General features: G+C 47.9%; 1 protein-coding gene and 1 pseudogene across 1 annotated transcript; one reads left to right on the top strand and one right to left on the bottom strand.

Moving 5' to 3' along the window:
* The first annotated feature begins 2,173 nt into the window (after positions 1–2,173).
* On the top strand, positions 2,174–16,961 carry CSAD (cysteine sulfinic acid decarboxylase). Its single transcript, XM_049625565.1, has 14 exons — positions 2,174–2,526; positions 2,788–2,914; positions 2,997–3,087; positions 3,446–3,552; positions 3,982–4,097; positions 4,584–4,663; positions 4,967–5,021; positions 13,135–13,251; positions 13,328–13,392; positions 13,660–13,741; positions 14,188–14,387; positions 14,595–14,646; positions 14,809–14,898; positions 15,790–16,961. The coding sequence occupies exons 1-14, from the start codon at positions 2,401–2,403 to the stop codon at positions 15,961–15,963; spliced, it is 1,482 nt and encodes a 493-aa protein (XP_049481522.1). The 5' UTR covers positions 2,174–2,400; the 3' UTR covers positions 15,964–16,961.
* Positions 16,962–17,077: 116 nt separating this feature from the next.
* On the bottom strand, positions 17,078–17,808 carry LOC125919847 (40S ribosomal protein S17-like; annotated as a pseudogene).
* Positions 17,809–18,466: the final 658 nt, after the last annotated feature.

Below are 18,466 nucleotides of genomic sequence, written 5' to 3'. Positions count from 1 at the left end.
CATAATGGTTAGGAGCAGGGGCCTCAGAGCCTGACACACGTGGGTTCAGACCCAGCTTGGCCACATGCCGGCTGCGTGATCTCAACAAGTGATGTACATAGTACCTCTGGAATCTTAGAGGTACCTCTTCCTCACCTTTAAAAGTTGGTAATAGGGGCACCTGGGTGTCTCATTTGGTCAAGGGTCTGATTTTGGCTCAGGCCATGATCTCACTGCTTGTGGGTTTGAGCCCTGTGTCGGGCTCTGTGTTGACAGCTCAGAGCCTGAAGCCTGCTTCAGATTCTGTGTCTCCTTCTCTCTCTCTGTCCCTACCCCCCTCTCAAAAATAAACATTAAAAAAAACCTTAAATGTGGGTAATAAACTTACCCTAAACAGTTGCAAAGATGATGATAATACATATTAAGTACAGAGTGTGGCATATAGTAAGTGCTGTCTTTCTCTGCTTCTCTCCCTCAAGTCTCTCCACCCAAACACCCCACAGCTGCCACCTGTCAGGAGAGCTAAAGTGACATTGATGAAGGATTGACTCTTTCATTCGCAAGGCCTGGGTCAGCTCTCCTATTTTCCCCAAACCCAGTCTGCTGAGGGAAAGTTTAAGGGTGGGACCACTACGGTCCCTTGAACCTGTGTTTTCAACTAGCGTGGGGTTCCAGCAGCTGTTGACAGATTATATCAGAGCAGCCCACTTTGAGGAAGGTTCCTCTTCATGTTTCCTGGATCCTCTCGCCCCCTCATTTGGGGCGAGGGTTCCTAAGCCTTGGATTTCCCCTCTCTCCTTGACCATCTCTCCGAACATTCTCTCCCATGGGGAATGGAGCCCATCACAAGGCTTTAGCTGTACCCTGACTCTTGAATCTGCTTTCTGTTCTAGCAGTTCATCAGAACTTTGGGCTGACCTCCTCAGTCCTCTATCCTTTCCTACCCACGCCACCCTTATTCAAATGTGGATCACTTCTTGCCTGGTTTACAGGAACGCCCTGTTAATTCTGCAACCCTGTGCCATATACTGGTCTTCTGAGCGTCACTTTCATCACATTATTCCATGCCACAGAGTCTTTCAATGGCCTCCTGTTTTCTGCAGGATAAAATCCAGATCCTTGGGCCTAGGTGGCACTCAAGCCTCCCCATAATCATGCAGCCCTGCCCACCCTGCCTTTGCTCCCATATCATCTTTGCAGACCTCCCTCCAGCCAGCCTGGCGCCTTCACTGACCTTCCATACTCTTTTCCCATGTTAGCTCATGGCAGCCCCCTGTCCCCGAATGCCTCTCCCCACCCCCCATCCCCCACTTTCGCCAATCCCATTTCTCCTGCCCACTTTCAAGATTCAGCTCCAGTCCCACTACACATCTTCCCCAGCCTTCAGCCGCCACCCATCTCCTCTTTTCCTCAATAGCCCTTGGGGGCCGCATCCAGACTGCCCTGGGCTGTGACTGTTGCAGGTGCATCTGTGTCCTCCCAGCAGACAGGGGGACTTTCTCAGTCCCCAGCACCCTGTCGTGAACACAGTTGGTGCTCACTTCAAACAACGGCTTTCTGTGTATTGAGCACCCTCAGCCTGCGGGGCACAGGATGACACTTGTTTAACAAAATGCTTACTCAACATAACCCCTTTTTCTTCCCGCTCTAGGAGAGGACTTTGGAAATCAGGATGGGTCTGAAAAGCCTCTGGGGGTTGGGATGCAAAGAGATAAACCATTTCACCTCCACCTGTCTCTCTCTCTCAGGCTCCCTCCCCCTCGGTCTCCAGGGTCACCTGCGGCAGTTTCCTGCCCTGGCTGCCCTCATCTCCCTGCTGAACATTCCCCATGTCCTCCCTGTGGTCGTGGTCGCAGCCAGGCCCCACTTCAGCCCTCTCATTCTCTAGTCCTTCTGGCTGTTCTCTTAAACCCTGATGTTAATGTTTTTGCCTGTCATCTCATCTCCCCCTTCTTCATGTTAGCTAATGATTATTCAGGGACTTAACCCGCTGTCCCTGTCCCAAATCTGTAAGTTCTCTTTGGGGCAAGGGTCATGAGAGTGATCTCATGGTCATGTGACTGCTGCCTATACCTCACCCCCTCTGCTGTCCTGGTCCTAACACTCTCAAAGTTAGTTGTGTGCCCTGCCTCTGGCTCACTTGAACGGAGACCTGAGTGGAAAGGTACGCCTCTCGTCTTTGCCTTGCGTGGGCAGTGGCCACGAGTTTCCACCTGCTCACCATGAACTTTCCTGCTGTTGCTACTGACTTTCTCCCTGGGCCCTCACTTGCCCTTGTCTGTACAGTGAAGGCTGGGACTAGACTGCAGGACTGGGGCCATAGGCTTGTTATAGGGGTTGGGATTCTTGCTGGTCAGTTCCAGGTGGAGTACACGGGCTGAGTAGGGAATAACTCCTGCTTTGCTCACAGATTTTATCCTGATGGCTGACTCGAAACCACTCTTCTCCCTTGATGGGGACCTGGTGGCTGCCGAAGCCTTGCTCCGGGATGTGTTTGGGATTGTGGTGGATGAGGTCATTCGGAAAGGGACCAGTGCTTCGGAGAAGGTGGGTCCTTTCCCCCTCCTCCTGCCGTGCATCACACCTGGCTCAGAACTGTCCTCCTCCCACCAGGCTTCTCCCCAGAATTCATCACTGTCTCACTGGGTGCCTCAGGGATTCTATCCTGGGTCACGCCGTCTTTACCCTGGTTCATGAGTTGCTTTGGAAATATTTCTAACTCGTTTTCAGTGCAAGTTGAGATGTGGCTTGGGCAGCCAGTCGGTGGAGTGTCCACGGGCCCCCAGAATCCCCTGCTTCTCTTGCTAGGTCTGCGAGTGGAAGGAGCCAGAGGAGCTGAAGCGGCTTCTGGATCTGGAGTTGCGCAGCCAGGGCGAGGCACCAGAGCAGATCCTGGCGCGGTGCCGGGCGGTGATCCGCTATAGCGTGAAGACCTGTGGGTCCTGGGTCGTGGCGGGAGGAGTGGCCGGAGTTTGCCCCGGCAACTCCACTCTGAGCTCCCCGCCCCCCTTGTCCAGGTCACCCGCACTTCTTCAACCAGCTCTTCTCAGGGTTGGATCCCCACTCTCTGGCCGGGCGCGTTATCACTGAGAGCCTCAACACCAGCCAGTGAGTCTTCCCAAGGCCCCTTCCCCCACCTTCCAAAGGATTGGGTTTCGGGGAGACATAGCCCTGGGGGAAGGAGGAGAATGGTTTTGCTCCCCACCCCCTGCCCCCTGTTTTCTGGCATCTCTACTGGCAGTTTTTCTCCTTGTACCCTTTGGGCTCCCTTTCTCCCAGCTTTCGCATGCCTCCTGACCCCAGTTTTTCTTCATTCTTGCTTCTCTGGCTCTTTGTCACCAGCTCATTCCTCCCTTTGGACCTTTCCTCACTCAGTGTCTCCACCTCCTTTTTCTACTCCTCTGAGAGTCTGACCTGGCCAGCCCTCCCTCCTCTTTTCCCTTCTCATCCCTCCCTCTCCTGGCAGGTACACTTATGAAATTGCCCCGGTGTTCGTACTCATGGAAGAAGAGGTGCTGAAGAAACTCCGGGCCCTGGTGGGCTGGAGCTCTGGGGATGGGGTCTTCTGTCCTGGTATGTGAGAAGGAGGAAGCCTCTCTCTGGCCTTTTTGAGGGTTCCTCCTCTCCCACTATTCTCATGTTCTGTGCAGGGAGGGGTGACTCCTCCTTGTTTCCTCTCCAGCTGGGCTTGGGCCAAACCAGAGAGAAGCTGCCCAGTCCTCTGTATCCTCATGTTTGCCAAGCAGTCCATGGGATCAGCACTCCAGTGCCTGCTCTGGGGAGGGGAGGCACCATCCTGGGTCAGCCCAGGACGTGGAGGGGAGTAGTCAGGGGGATCTGCAGATCCTGGGGCTGTTCTGTGTTGTCAGCAGGCCATTTGCAGAGCCCTGGGAGCCAGTGTCTCGTGCTTCTTTGATCAGTTCTCCTGGGTGGAGAGGTCAGGGGCAGCAAGCTCCAGTTTTGACCCACTGCTCCTCCCTCTTGCCACTCTCCCCGTGACAGGTGGCTCCATCTCCAACATGTATGCCATGAACCTGGCCCGCTATCAGCGCTACCCAGATTGCAAGCAGAGGGGCCTCCGGGGACTGCCACCCCTGGCGCTCTTCACATCAAAGGAGGTGGGAAGAGGTTCAGACCTACCCTGGGCCTCCTGATTCTAATCTTCAGCCAGCTGAGTCAGCCTGCCCAGACCCATCTCTTCTGGGGCCAGCCTGCCCCCAGGCAGAGGTGCTCCCTTCCAATCAAGGGGCTGAGTAAAGGCTTCCGTTCACCTTGCCTTCTGTCTGAAGGTAGCGAAGGGACAATGAGTGCAGCGGACATAGTCCACACCCTTTCTACTCAGAGTGTGGTCTGTGGACCAGCAGCATCAGGATCACCTGGGAGCTTGTCCGAAATGCCGGATCTCAGGCCCCAGCCCAGACATACTGAATCTGAATCTGCATTGGAACCAGACACCCTGGTGATCTGTGGGCACAGGAACTTTTGAGAAGCCCCAGTCTACGGGGTCTCATCTACTGGGGCTCGCACGTTTACCAGTCTCTCCCTTTCCCATCCTCCTTGCCCTCTTGCCCCCAGCCTAATCCGCCCTCTGCCTTTCTCCACAGTGTCATTACTCCATTAAGAAGGGAGCTGCTTTTCTGGGACTTGGCACCGACAGTGTCTGGATAGTCAAGACAGATGAGAGGTGAAGGTCCTTCCGTTCACATGGCTCAGACCCAGCGTGGCACAGTGTACCTTCCTGCTGCCAGAAGTTCTGGGCTCAGGCCCATGCCCCAAGTGGGCTTTTCTCCCCACTGTTCCTACAGAATTGCCACTTCTGTCTACCAGTGTCTCTAGCCCTGTCCCCTGAGATCCTCTCACTCCCCTTAGGGAAAGATCAACATTGTGGCCTCTGCATAGTGAACCCCACATTACCCTGTTCTCAACAGGTCTGCCTCCTAGCTGAGAAAACCCAATACTTCTTTATCCACTCAGTTTTCTTTTCCAGAGGGAAAATGATGCCTGAGGATCTGGAGAGGCAGATCAGTCTGGCTGAGGCTGAGGTGAGTGAGTAAGGGGCACTGGGACAGTGGAGCAGAACCCCTTGGTCTTTTCTTGGAAGGTTCTCTGGGCTCTCCCTACTGAAGGCACTGTTCTTTCCTCTTCTTCTTCTTTTTATTTTTTTTAAGTTTTTTTTTAATGTTTATTTATTTTTGAGACAGAGAGAGACAGAGCATGAACAGGGGAGGGGCAGAGAGAGAGAGGGAGACACAGAATCTGAAACAGGCTCCAGGCTCTGAGCTGTCAGCACAGAGCCCGACGCGGGGCTCGAACTCACGGACCGTGAGATCATGACCTGAGCCGGAGTCGGACGCTTAACCGACCAAGCCACCCAGGCGCCCCTGTTGTTTCCTCTTCTTGACCTTGGTGCCCATCTCCCCCATGGGCTAAAGTGATCAGTGGGAGCGAGGACACTCTGTGCTGCTCTCAGGGACTTTGCCGAGACCCATAGGCAGGACTGGACCCGAAGAGACAGGAGCAGACCTGAGTCACTGAGTGGAGTTTCCAGGGTGACACCAGAAGGAAGATGCTGGGGACCTAAGTGTAGCGTGGAAGGTTTCTGTGAGCTGGGAGGCTCTGTGCAGGGAGAAGCCCAGGAAGCTGTGGCGACCAGCGGTGAGGCTTGTGCCAGCTCCGAGCAGTGGGAAATGTGGAGGCCCCAGCACTCCCCACTGACTGGGGGCCCGTGTGAATCACTGCAGCCACCTTGGAGGGCATTTTGGCACTTTCTATAAAAAAAATTTTTTTTTTTTATTTGGAGGGGTTTTTAATTTTGTTTTTGTTGGTTTTCTATTCTAATAACTACGTAGTGATATCATTTTGTGATAGAGTTTCCTTAAGAATTAATGACGTTGAGTATCTTTTAAAGTGCTTCTTTGCTCTCTTTATAGCTTCTTGGTAAGTTGAGCGTTCAAACGCTTTGCCCATGCATGGACATATATATATATATATATTTTTTTTTAATTGAGTATAGGTGACACACAATGTTCCACTCGTTTTAAGTGTACGACGCAGTGATTTGACGAGTTTGTGTTAGGCTGTACTCACAAGTGTAGCTACCATCTGTCACCGTAACAACGCTATTACAGTGTCATTGACTAGATTCCCTATGCTCTGCCTTGTGGCACTATCTCTACAAATTTTGTTATATTTTGCTTTTTATTAAAAATTTTTTTTAATTTAAAAATATTTTTTTTTAAAGTTTTTTTTTGTTTTTTTTTTTTTCAACGTTTTTTATTTATTTTTGGGACAGAGAGAGACAGAGCATGAACGGGGGAGGGGCAGAGAGAGAGGGAGACACAGAATCGGAAACAGGCTCCAGGCTCCGAGCCATCAGCCCAGAGCCTGACGCGGGGCTCGAACTCACGGACCGCGAGATCGTGACCTGGCTGAAGTCGGACACTTAACCGACTGCGCCACCCAGGCGCCCCAAATTTAAAAATATTTTTAAAAAAGAGAGAGAGACACACACAAATGTGAGTGGGGGAAGGGCAGAGAGCGAGGGAGACACAGAATCTGCAACCGGCTCCACGGGCCGAGCTGTCAGCACAGAGCCTGACGCAAGGCTTGAACTCAAGGATGGTGAGATCATGATCTGACTCGAAGTCAGACGCTTAACTGACTGAGCCACCCAGGCACCCCTGCAATTCAATGGTTTTTAACAGAGTTGTGCAACCATCACTACAATAGATGTTAGCACATTTTCATCACCCTAAAAAGAAACCTTGCCCCCTTTAGCCATCAATCCCGTTTTCCCCAAACCTCCTACTAGGCAACACTAAGCTACTCTGTGTCTCTGTGCATTTGCCTATTCTGGATTTCTCATGGAAATGGACTTACACTATGCACGGTCTTTTGTGATGAACTTCTTTTACTTGGCACCCCGTCTTCAAGGTTCATCATTGTTGTGGCGTGTGTCAGTACTTCATTCTTTTTATTGGTGGATAATATTCCATTGTATGGAATAGACCACATTTCGCTTATCTGCTCATCAGTTGATGGACACTTGGGTTGTTTCCACTTTTTGGCTATTACGAGTAATCCTGCTCCGAACATTTGTGTACAAGTTTTTGCATGAACATACATTTACATTTCTCTCGGTTATGTACCGGGAGCAGAATTGCTGAGTCATACAGTAACTCTGTATTTAACTTTTGAGGAGCCGCCAGACTGTTTTTCAAAGTGGCTACACCAGTTTTTCAAAGTGGCTACACCAGCTGTCCTACCAGCAGGGTGTGAGTGTTCCAGTTTCTCCACATCCTCAACAACACTTGTTATTTCTCTCTTTTTTTGCCTCATTTGTTTAAATTTAAGTATAATTAACAGCGTTATATTACTTTGAGGTGTACAACGTAGTGATTCAACAATTCTATACATTACTCAGTGCTTACAACAATAAGTGCAGTCACCATCTGTCACCATGCGTTATTACAATATTGTTGACTGTATTGCCTATGCTGTGTTTTCATCTCCATGACTTCTTTATTTTATTACTGGAAGTTTGTACCTCTGAATCCCCTTTATCTATTTCACCCATGTCTCCACCCACCTTCCTTCTGGCCACCACCAGTTTGTTTTCTGTATTTAAGAGTCCCTTTCTTTTCTCTTCTCTTCTTTGGTTTGCTTTTCTTTTTTCTCTTTTCTTTTCTTTATTTAAAAAAAATTTTTTTAAATGTTTTATTTATTTTTGAGGTAGAGAGAGACAGAGCATGAGCGGGGGAGGGGCACAGAGAGAGAGAGGGAGACACAGAACCTGAAACAGGCTCCAGGCTCTCAGCTGTCAGCACAGAGTCCGATGCGGGGCTCAAACTTGTCAAACTGCGAGATCATGACCTGAGCCGAAGTCAGATGCTCAACCAACTGAGCCACGCAGGCGCCCCTTTCTTTCCTTTCCTTTCCTTTCCTTTCCTTTCCTTTCCTTTCCTTTCCTTTCCTTTTTTTCTTTTCTTTTCTTTTCTTTTCTCTTCTCTTCTTTTCTTTCTTTTGGTTTTTTTTTTTTTTAGATCCCACATATAAATGAAATCATATGGTATTTGTCTTTTCTATCTGACTTATTTCACTTAGCATTATACCTTCTACATCCATCCACATTGTTACTAATGGCAAGATCTCTATGTATCTTTTTGATTCTAGCCTTTCTGAGAGGTATGAGTGGTATCTCATTGTGGTTTTTATTTGCATTTACCTGATGATTTATGATGTTAAGCATCTTTTCATGTGTCTGTTGGCCATCTGCTTGTCTTCTTTGAAAAAAATGTCCATTCAGGTCCTCTGCCCAAATGTAATTTAATTAATTATTATTATTATTATTATTATTATTATGTTTATTTAGAGAGAGCACGCAAGTGCAGTGGTGGGGGAAAGGGCAGAGGCAGAGGGAGAAAGAGGATCCTAAACAGGCTCCATGCTTAGTGCAGAACCCGATGTGGGGCTTGATCCCACGGCCCTGGGATCATGACCCGAATGGAAATCTCAAGAGTTGAACACTCAACTGACTGAGCTGCCCAGGCACCCCTATGATTTCATTTCTAAGTACTCTCTACACCCAATGTGGGGCTTGAACTTACAACCCCTAGATCAAGAATTGCATGCTCCACTGACTTAGCCAGCCAGGTGCCCCACTGCCCGTTAAAAAAAAAAAAAAGTTCTTTATAATGTTTATTATTATTACTGTTTTTTGTTTTTTTTTTTGAGAGAGAGAAAGCATGTGCAGGGGAGAGGCAGAAAGAGAGAGAGAGAGAGAGAGAATCCCAAGCAAGATCTGAGCTGACAGCAGTGAGCCCAATGTGGGGCTCAAACCCACAACCCATGAGATCATGACCTAAGCTGAAGTCAGACACTCCACCGACTGAGCTACCCAGGCACCCTTGCCCATTATTTAATTGGTTTATTTGTTTGTTTGGTTTTTTTTACTTTCTCTTTTTGATTTTAGTGGGTGTGAAGTGTTATCTCCCTGTGGTTTTGATTTGCATTTCCCTGATGACTAATGATGTTGAGCATTTTGCCACATACTTATTGGCCATTTGTAGAACTTCTTTGGAGAAGTGTCTATTTGTATCCTTTGCTCAGTTTTTAATTAGGTTGTCTTTTGTTTTTCAGTTGTAAGCATTCTTCATCTGTTCTAGATAGAAGTCCCTTATCAGATATGTGACTTGCAAATAGCTTCTTCCATCTTGTGGGTTATCTTGTCACCTCCTTGATGGTGTCCTTTGAAGCCAGAAGTTTTAGATTTTGATGGGGTCCAGTTTATCTAATTTTTCTTTGGTTGCTTGTGCTTTTGGTGTCATGTATACAAAAGCTTTGTCTAACCCAAGCTCATGAAGAGTTATTCCTATATTTTCATCTAAGAGTTATAAATTTGTTTTTATTTTTGGCATGCCCACCTGAGTTTTACATTTTTTAAGATTTTAAAAACACTTTTTAAATGTTTATTTATTTTTAAAAAAGAGGGAGACAGAGAGAGCAAGTGGGGGAGGGGCGGAGAGAGAGGGAGACCCAGAATTTGAAGTGGATTCCAGGCTCAGAGCTGTCAGCACAGAGTCCGACGCAGGGCTCAAACTCAGGAACGGTGAGATGATGACCTGAACCGAAGATGGACGCTTAACTGACAGAGCCATCCAGGCGCCTCAAGTTTTGTTTTGTTTTGTTTTGTTTTTTTACGTAAGTTCTCCACCCAGTGTGGGGCTTGAACTCATGACCTTGATCAAGAGATGCGTGCGCTACTGGCTGAGCCAGCCAGGCACCCCAAGAGTTTTATTTTTTATTTTTTTATTTTTTTTATTATTATTTTTTTATTTTTGGGACAGAGAGAGACAGAGCATGAACGAGGGAGGGGCAGAGAGAGAGGGAGACACAGAATCGGAAACAGGCTCCAGGCTCCGAGCCATCAGCCCAGAGCCCGACGCGGGGCTCAAACTCACAGACCGCAAGATCGTGACCTGGCTGAAGTCGGACGCTTAACCGACTGCGCCACCCAGGCGCCCCGAGTTTTATATTTTTAACTTTTACATTTAGTTCTATAATTTATTATGAGTTAATTTTTATGTATGACAACAATTTCTTTTGCATGTGGATATCCAGTTGTCCCAGCATCATTTGTTGAAAAGAATATTTTTTTCCCAACTCAGTATCTTGACATCCTTGATGAAAATCAGTTGACCTTAGTAAATGTGAGGTGGTATTTCCAGATTCTCAGTTCTGTTCCATTGATCTGCACGTCTATACTATAGACCACATTGCCTTGACTGACGTGGCTTTGTAGTAAGTTTTGAAATGAAGATGGGTGAGCCCTCCAACTTTGTTCTTTTTCCAGATGGTTTTGGCTATTCTGGGTCCCTTAAATTTCCACATGCATTTTAGGATCAGCTTGTCAGTTTATGCTAAGAAGCAAACTGGGATTTTGATAGGGATTATGTTCAATTGGTAGATCTATGAACATGGGATATCTTTCCATTTAGATATTCTTTGGTTTCTTTCAACAATGCTTTGTAGTTTTCAGAGTATATGTTTTGTACTACTTTTTAAAATTTATTCCTAAGTATTTTTTCCTTTTAGTGTTATAAGTGAAATTGCTTTCTTAATTTTATTTTCTGATTGTTCATTGAAAATATATAAAAATACAGTTGACTTTTTATTTTTTTATTAAAATTTTTTTAACGTTTATTTATTTATTTTTTATTAAATTTTTTTTTTAACGTTTATTTATTTTTAAGACAGAGAGAGACAGAGCATGAACTGGGGGGGGGGAGGCAGAGAGAGAGGGAGACACAGAATCTGAAACAGGCTCCAGGCTCTGAGCTGTCAGCACAGAGCCTGACGCGGGGCTCGAACCCACGGACCGTGAGATCATGACCTGAGCTGAAGTCGGACGGTTAACTGACCAAGCCCCCCAGGCGCCCCAACGTTTATTTATTTTTGAGACAGAGAGAGAGAGAGCATGAACGGGGGAGGGTCAGAGAGAGAGGGAGACACAGAATCCGAAGCAGGCTCCAGGCTCTGAGCCATCAGCCCAGAGCCCGACACGGGGCTCGAACTCACGGACCATGAGATCGTGACCTGAGCTGAAGTCGGACGCTTAACCAACTAGCCACCCAAGCGCCCCTACAGTTGACTTTTTAATATTGATCTTATACCCTGAAAATTTGCTGAATTCATTTATTAATAGTTTTTTTTAGTGGATTCCTTAGGACTTTCTAGATAAATATTATGTTATTTGTAAGTAGAGATAGTTTTGCTTTTTTCCCTTCTAATCTGGATGCTTTTTACTTTATTTTCTTACCTAATTGCCCTGCTAGACCCTCAGTATAATGTTGAATAGAATTGGGGAGAGTGGACATCCTTGTCTTGTTCCTGATCATGGGGGGAAGGCTTTCAGTCTTTTAGCATTGAGTACGATGTTAGCTGGGGTTTTTTTGTAGTTGCCCTCTATTAGGTTGAGAACATTCCCATCACCTTCTAGTTTGTTGAGTAATTTTATCAAGCAGGAGTGTTGGATTTTGCCGAATGTTTTTCTGTGTCTATTGAGATGTATTTTTTTCCTTTATTTTGTTGATACTTGTATTACATTAATTGGTTTTTGGGTGCTACTCTGAGCTTGCACTCCTGGGACAAATCAATTTTGTCATAATGTATAATTTTTTATAGGTTGCTGATTTTTTTAATGTTTTTAAATTTATTTTTGGGAGAGAGAGTGCGTGGGAGGGGCAGAGAGAGAGGGAGACCAAGGATCCAAAGCAGGCTCCGTGCCGATGGCAGAGAGCCTCATGTGAGGCTCGAACTCATGAACTGCAAGATCATGATCCGACCTGAAATCAAGAGTCAGATGCCTGACTGACTGAACCACCCAGGTGCCCCTTATACATTGCTGATTTTGATTAGCTAGTGTTTTGTAGTTCTTGTGTCTATATTCAAAGAGATATCACCTGTGGTTTTCTTGTGACGTTTTATCTGGTTTTGGTAACAGGATGAATTCAGAAGTGTTCCTCTTCTGTTTTTTGGACTTTTTGTGAAGAACTGGTATCAGTTCTTTTTCAGATGTTTTATAGAATTCATCAGTGAAGCCATATAGGCCTGGGCTTTTCTTGGTGGTATTTTTTTAAAATAGAAATTCAGGGGTGCCTAGATGGCTCAATCGGTTGAGTGTCCAACTTCGGCTCAAGTCATGATCTCGCGGTCTGTGAGTTTGAGCCCCGCGTCGAGCTCTGTGTTGACAGCTCAGAGCCTGGAGTCTGCTTTGGATTCTGTGTCTCCCTCTCTCTCTGCCTCTTCCCCGCTCATGCTCTGTCCCTCAAAAATGAATAAACGTTAAAAAAATATTTTTTTTAATAGAAATTCAATTTCTTCACAAACTTTTGTAGTGTTAGAATTTTATAAATACCATTTTGATCTTCCAGTAAGACATTAACATTTTCTGAAAGCATATGAGCTTTGGAAATAGACCAGCAGATAGACCTAGGATTGAATTCCATCTCTGGAGCTTCAGCTTGGGGGTAAATTTCTTAACAGCTCTGGATCTCGGTGTCCTCACTTGCAAATTAAGGAAGACAGTAACATTTTGCTCCACAGGCTGCCTAGGTCAGGCATTGCAATAAGAGTTTCGAGATGGCCTCGTCACCAGGCTCTGGGTAGCTTTTTTTTTTTTCTCTTAATGTTTATTTATTTTTGAGAGAGAGAGAGAGAGAGCACAAGCAGGTGAGGGGCAGAGAGAAAGAGAAGGAGTCACAAAATCCAAAGCAGGCTCCAGGTTCCGAGCTGTCAGCACAGAGTCTGACACGGGGCTTGAACTCAAAAGCTGTGAGATCATGACCTGAGCCGAAACTGGACACTTAACTGACTGGGCCACCCAGGCGCCCCAATTTTTAAAAATGTTTTTATTTATTTATTTTGAGAGAGAGAGTGTGTGGGGGAAGGGGCAGAGAGAGAGGGAGAGAGAACCCCAAGCAGGCTCCACACTGTCAGCACAGAGCTGGACAAGGGGCTCCATCTCACAAACCAGGAGATCACGACCTGAGCCTGTATCAAGGGTTGGATGCTTGACCGACTGAGCCACCCAGGCGCCCCTCTGGAAGGTTTTGCGATACCTTCACAGCCTCTTTCCCCCCTGTTTTTCTGCCACAGGGCTCTGTGCCATTCCTGGTTAGTGCTACCTCTGGCACTACTGTGCTGGGGGCCTTTGACCCCCTGGAGGCAATTGCTGATGTGTGCCAGCGTCATGGGCTGTGGCTCCACGTGGATGTGAGTGGGACTGAGGCCTGAGGGTGGGGTGGGCCGAGCCAAGGCCAAGGCCCATGTTATTCCTTTTGCTCCACAGGCTGCCTGGGGTGGGAGCGTCCTGTTGTCACAGACACATAGACATCTCCTGGATGGGATCCAGAGGTGCATACGGCCACCTACTTCCTGAATCCCACCGTTCAAATCCTTGCTCCAGAGACTAGTCCTGGACTAGGGAGCTTCTGATGGGAGTGAGGGAAGGGGGTTGGGGGAAGGGGGATTGGAGAGCAGACTGCTGGGCTGGCATGAGACTAAAGCCCCTTTACCGGAGATGTGGAAGAGTGGGGGGAGCGGCGGTGGGGGGGGGGGGGGGCTCTGGTTGGGCAGCTTGAGGAGGAGCCGGCTGATCTGGCTTTGCTGTGCCCACCCCAGGGCTGACTCCGTGGCCTGGAATCCCCACAAACTCCTCGCGGCAGGCCTGCAGTGCTCAGCTCTTCTTCTCCGTGATACCTCGGTGGGTCTGCCCTGCCCCTGTCCTCACCCTACCTCTCACCCTGGACCTCTGTCTTCCTCCCTGTCCCAAGTCAGAGAGGGTCGTGGCCTTGCTGTGTCCTTCTCACCGTCCCGTCTGAAGCTGAGTAGCTTCGACCACCCGAATCCCCTGTAGTGCTTCCCCACCCCCGCCCCCACTGCGGCGCATCTTCATGCAAAGGAAAATGTGTCCAGCTTGAGGTTGTAATTGAAGGGCTCCTGGGCCGAGTGTGGGGAGAACTCCAGGTGTTGGGAGAACACCCGGAGAAAGGGGCCTGAGTCAGCTGGCAGCCATCTCAGGAGTTCTGCCTGGTGCCAGGGACAGAAGGGGTGGGCTGAGCTAAGAAGCCCCCCTGTGCGGCTCCAGAGGGAGCCTTGGTAGGGAGGGTGGGGTATGACAGTCCTCCCCCCTGCTCTCCCCACCGACAGAACCTGCTCAGGCGCTGCCACGGCTCGCAGGCCAGCTACCTCTTCCAGCAGGACAAGTTCTACGACGTGGCTCTGGACACCGGAGACAAGGTGGTGCAGTGCGGCCGCCGTGTGGACTGTCTGAAGCTGTGGCTCATGTGGAAGGCGCAGGGCGGGCAGGGGCTGGAGCGGCGTGTGGACCGGGCCTTTGCCCTTGCCTGGTAGGAGTGGCGGCAGTCTGAGTTCCTCTCTCCCGGGGTCCCTGTCCAGTCCTGTCCTGTCCCACCCCCGCTCCCATGCCTTCACCCCTGCACCTCACATTTTTCTTGCCCTCAGGGTCTCTTGGCCCATTCTCTGGGTCTCTTCTGTTCCTGTATCTCTGCTGCTTTTTCCTCCTCCATTTGTGATTTCTCCCTCTCTGTTTCCAGGTACCTGGTGGAGGAATTGAAAAAGCGAGAAGGATTTGAGTTGGTTATAGAGGTATGACCAAGTCTGCTCTTTGGCATCCCTCTGCCCCTCCCCCCCCTGCCCTCCCCACCTCAGTCTGTCCCACACAAAAAGCCCTGATGCAGAAGAGGGGCAGTGAGAGGGGATCATCCCCCCTTCCACAGCCCACACCTTCTCCTCCCTCATTCCTCCCAGCCTGAGTTTGTCAACGTGTGTTTCTGGTTCGTGCCCCCCAGCCTGCGGGGGAAGCAGGAGAACCCAGATTACAGTGAAAGGCTGGCTAAGGTAGGTTCTCTCTTTTCTGGCTCTGGTTAGCCCAGTTGAGGTAATGGTGACGCATCTGGTGTGTGTCTGCCCCCTGCTGGCTGTGAATGGCATAGCACGTCCCTTTGCTAGTTTGCTCCTGAGGTGGGGACGTGAACTGTAAAAGGGCACCAGCTTGTCCTCATTTCTGTGGGGGTGGGGATGGGGAATAAGGTATGTTTTTGGAAGACAAAAGGAAGACAGAGAGAGATGTTCTGGGAGAAGTCACCAGTGTGCGGTACGTAGTCTGTGGGAGTTCTGCTGGGTGCTCAGGCCCAGGACAGACGCTTGAGGCCTTATTCACTGATGCTGGGGGCAGAACAACTCTATAAGGCCAGTCCAGACAGGCCTCCTAGAGGAAAGGAGATATGTCATGTCCTGGTCCCTAAGGATAGATTGGTACTAGATGCTGCAGATGGTCTGAAAGGACAAGAATGTTCTTGCCTTTGAGGAGTTATTTCGAAAATTAGAGTTGCCTATTTGAAACCAATATGTTTGATGCAATCTTGTAAATTACACAGTAGATCACAAGGTACAGATCACAACCATTCCGGGAATTCAGAGAGAGGAGAAGAAGGTGTTAAAGATGATGAAGGCTAGATGTTGGACTAAAGCAGTGTTGGGAGTCAGGGAACAATCAGGATTTGGCAGAAAATGGCCTGTGTGACAACTTGGAGATAGGTAAGGTAGGAAATGATACAGAAGCTAGAGAAGACCAAGCAGGTTGGATGCAGTGGAAGAGGTGAACTGGGGCCAAGGTCAGGAGCTGAGCAATGAGGACTCCCTCTGGAAGGTGGTTGAGTGAGAGGGAAAGACATCTCGGGGAGCCTGACCTGAGGCTGTAGCTGGAAGTTCCCTTCACCCCTTCCACAGGTGGCCCCAGTACTCAAGGAGCGCATGGTGAAGGAGGGCTCCATGATGATTGGCTACCAGCCCCATGGGACCCGGGGCAACTTCTTCCGTATGGTTGTGGCCAACCCTGCACTGACCCGGGCTGATATGGACTTCCTTCTCAATGAGCTGGAACGGCTAGGCCAGGACCTCTGAGACTCCTCCTTGCTGCTGGCCTCGACACCCCCCCTCACCCTCACTGTCTGTGTGTATTCCCTTCCTGTGTTACCAAGAGCAGAGTGATCTTAACAATGTTTATATGTGTTGACCCACTGACTCTTCTATGAAATATTTGCTGTTGGGATGCCTGGGTGGCTCAGTCAGTTAAGCATCTGACTCTTGATTTTGGCTCAGGTCATGATCTCATGGTTTATGAGTTTGAGCCCCGCACTGGGCTCCACGCGGACAGTGCGGAGCCTTCTTGGGATTCTCTCTCTCCCTCTCTCTCTCTGCCCCTCCCCTGCTCATGCTCTTTCTCTCAAAATAAATAAACAAAAAAAAAAAAATATATATATATATATGTATTAGGAGACTATTTAAACTACAGTACATCCACATGATGGAATGTTACTCTGTCCCTAAAATTATGTTTACAAATGATTTTTATTGATATGAGAAAAAATGATTTTAATTTAATGTTATATTGAAAAAGCTGGATACAGGACTTTATATATAGTGATAGCTGAGCTATGTTCAAACACACATAGGGAAAAAACTGATAAAATAAAATATGCCAAATGTTAATAGTTTTCCCTGGGATGGGATTATAGGTAATTTATAATTCAATTCTTTATACCTTTTGTGCTCCCCCCTTTTATTATATAATGAATATGCATTACTTTTATAATAGGGAAATAATAAAGTTAAAACTTCAACTATATTTTTTGGTATGTTTTGAAGTTTGTTACTTTTCAACCAGATAATAGAGAATGGGAATTTTTTTTCTAAAGGCAGGTGTAAGAGGGGCGCCTGGGTGGCTCAGCTGGCTAAGCGTCCAACTTCAGCTCAGGTCATTATCTCACAGTTAGTGGGTTTGAGCCCTGCGTCGTGCTCTGTGCTGACAGCTCAGAGCCTGGAGCCTGCTTCAGATTCTGTGTCTCCCTCTCTCTCTGCCCCTCCCCTGCTCATGCTCTGTCTTTCTCTGTCTCAAAAATAAAATAAAAACATTAAAAAAAAATTTTTTTTTTTAAAAAAAGAAAAGAAAAAGACAAGAAGAACCCAGCAACAAAACATCCATCTCACACTTACAATCCTGGACTATTGTTGCTTTTCAGTCACTTTTCGGGAAAGAGACAAATTAGCTACATAAGTTGTTTTGTTTTTGTTGTCCAAGGTTTATTGAAGATCTCACAGCCCAGCAGAAAGATTCAAAGGGCTCCACGTGGCGTTTTTTGTTGTTTTTTTTTTTTTAATTTTTTTAACGTTTATTTATTTTTGAGACAAAGAGAGACAGAGCATGAATGGGGGAGGGGCAGAGAGAGAGGGAGACACAGAATTGGAAGCAGGCTCCAGGCTCTGAGCCATCAGCCCAGAGCCGGACGCGGGGCTCGAACTCACGGACCGTGAGATCGTGACCTGAGCTGAAGTTGGACGCTTAACCGACTGAGCCACCCATGCGCCCCTCCACGTGGTGTTTTGAAACGCATCCCAACCATAGGCCAAGTGACCTGCAGGTCGGACAGACTGGCAAAGTGCAAGGGTTTCAATATTTCCCTGGTGTGAGGATCTACCTCCATGCTCTCCTGATCCGGGGCTGAGACCTCAGGACCATAATTTTCTCTCTTTTCTCTCAACAGCTTGACAGAGAGCCGTCTCACTGGGCCTCTCTGAATGTGCTCCGTCTGATGCGTGACAGCCTGCTCTCATTGCAGAGCTCTTGCTGGGAATAGTGGCCATCTCCTTGCACACGCGGTTGCTGGTGCGGACGTAGCTACCCGTGTCGTACTTCTCCGTGACGACCTGGGCTGCCTTCTTCATGGCTTTGGTGCCAACGCGGCCCATGTTGGCAGGTTGGGTAAAAGAGGAAACAGCGCTACCCAAATTATTAAGGACGAGTGACAGATTTCCAGTTCCTAAAAATACCGTTTATGAGAACAATAATGTGGTCATGTAAAAATCATCCAAAGTTATTTGAAGAGGCAAATATGGATGGTACAAACCATAGCAAAAGAACATCCAAATCGCAGACCCAATTCTCTTGACAATTTGGCCTGGGGAAAAAGCCTTTCTATTCAGAAATTACTAATAATTCCCTTATAAACTTGTTACTCTATAAATGGTATTTAACTTCTTCCAAATAATAAAGTTGCTTGAGAGTATTAATAATTTGAACTCGGGCGCCTGGGTGGCTCAGTCGGCTAAGCGTCTGACTTCGGCTCAGGTCACCATCTCACTGTTCATGAGTTCAAGCCCTGCGTCGGGCTCTGTGCTTACTGCTCAGAACCTGGAGCCTGTTTCGGATTCTGTGTCTCCCTCTCTCTCTGACCCTCCCCCGTTCATGCTCTGTCTCTCCCTGTCTCAAAAATAAATAAAACGTTAAAAAAATAATAATTTGAACTCTAAGCCCTATTCTTTTTTTTTTTTTCTTTAAATGTTTATTTATTTTTGAGAGAGAGCGTGCAGGAGAGGCCGAGAGGTGGGGTTGGGGTGGGGGACAGAG

Source organism: Panthera uncia, chromosome B4 (genome assembly GCF_023721935.1).
Source record: "Panthera uncia isolate 11264 chromosome B4, Puncia_PCG_1.0, whole genome shotgun sequence".
Classification (NCBI taxonomy): domain Eukaryota; kingdom Metazoa; phylum Chordata; class Mammalia; order Carnivora; family Felidae; genus Panthera; species Panthera uncia.
The sequence above is the reverse complement of the archived record's forward strand: the minus strand, read 5'-3'. Positions and strand labels throughout refer to the sequence as shown.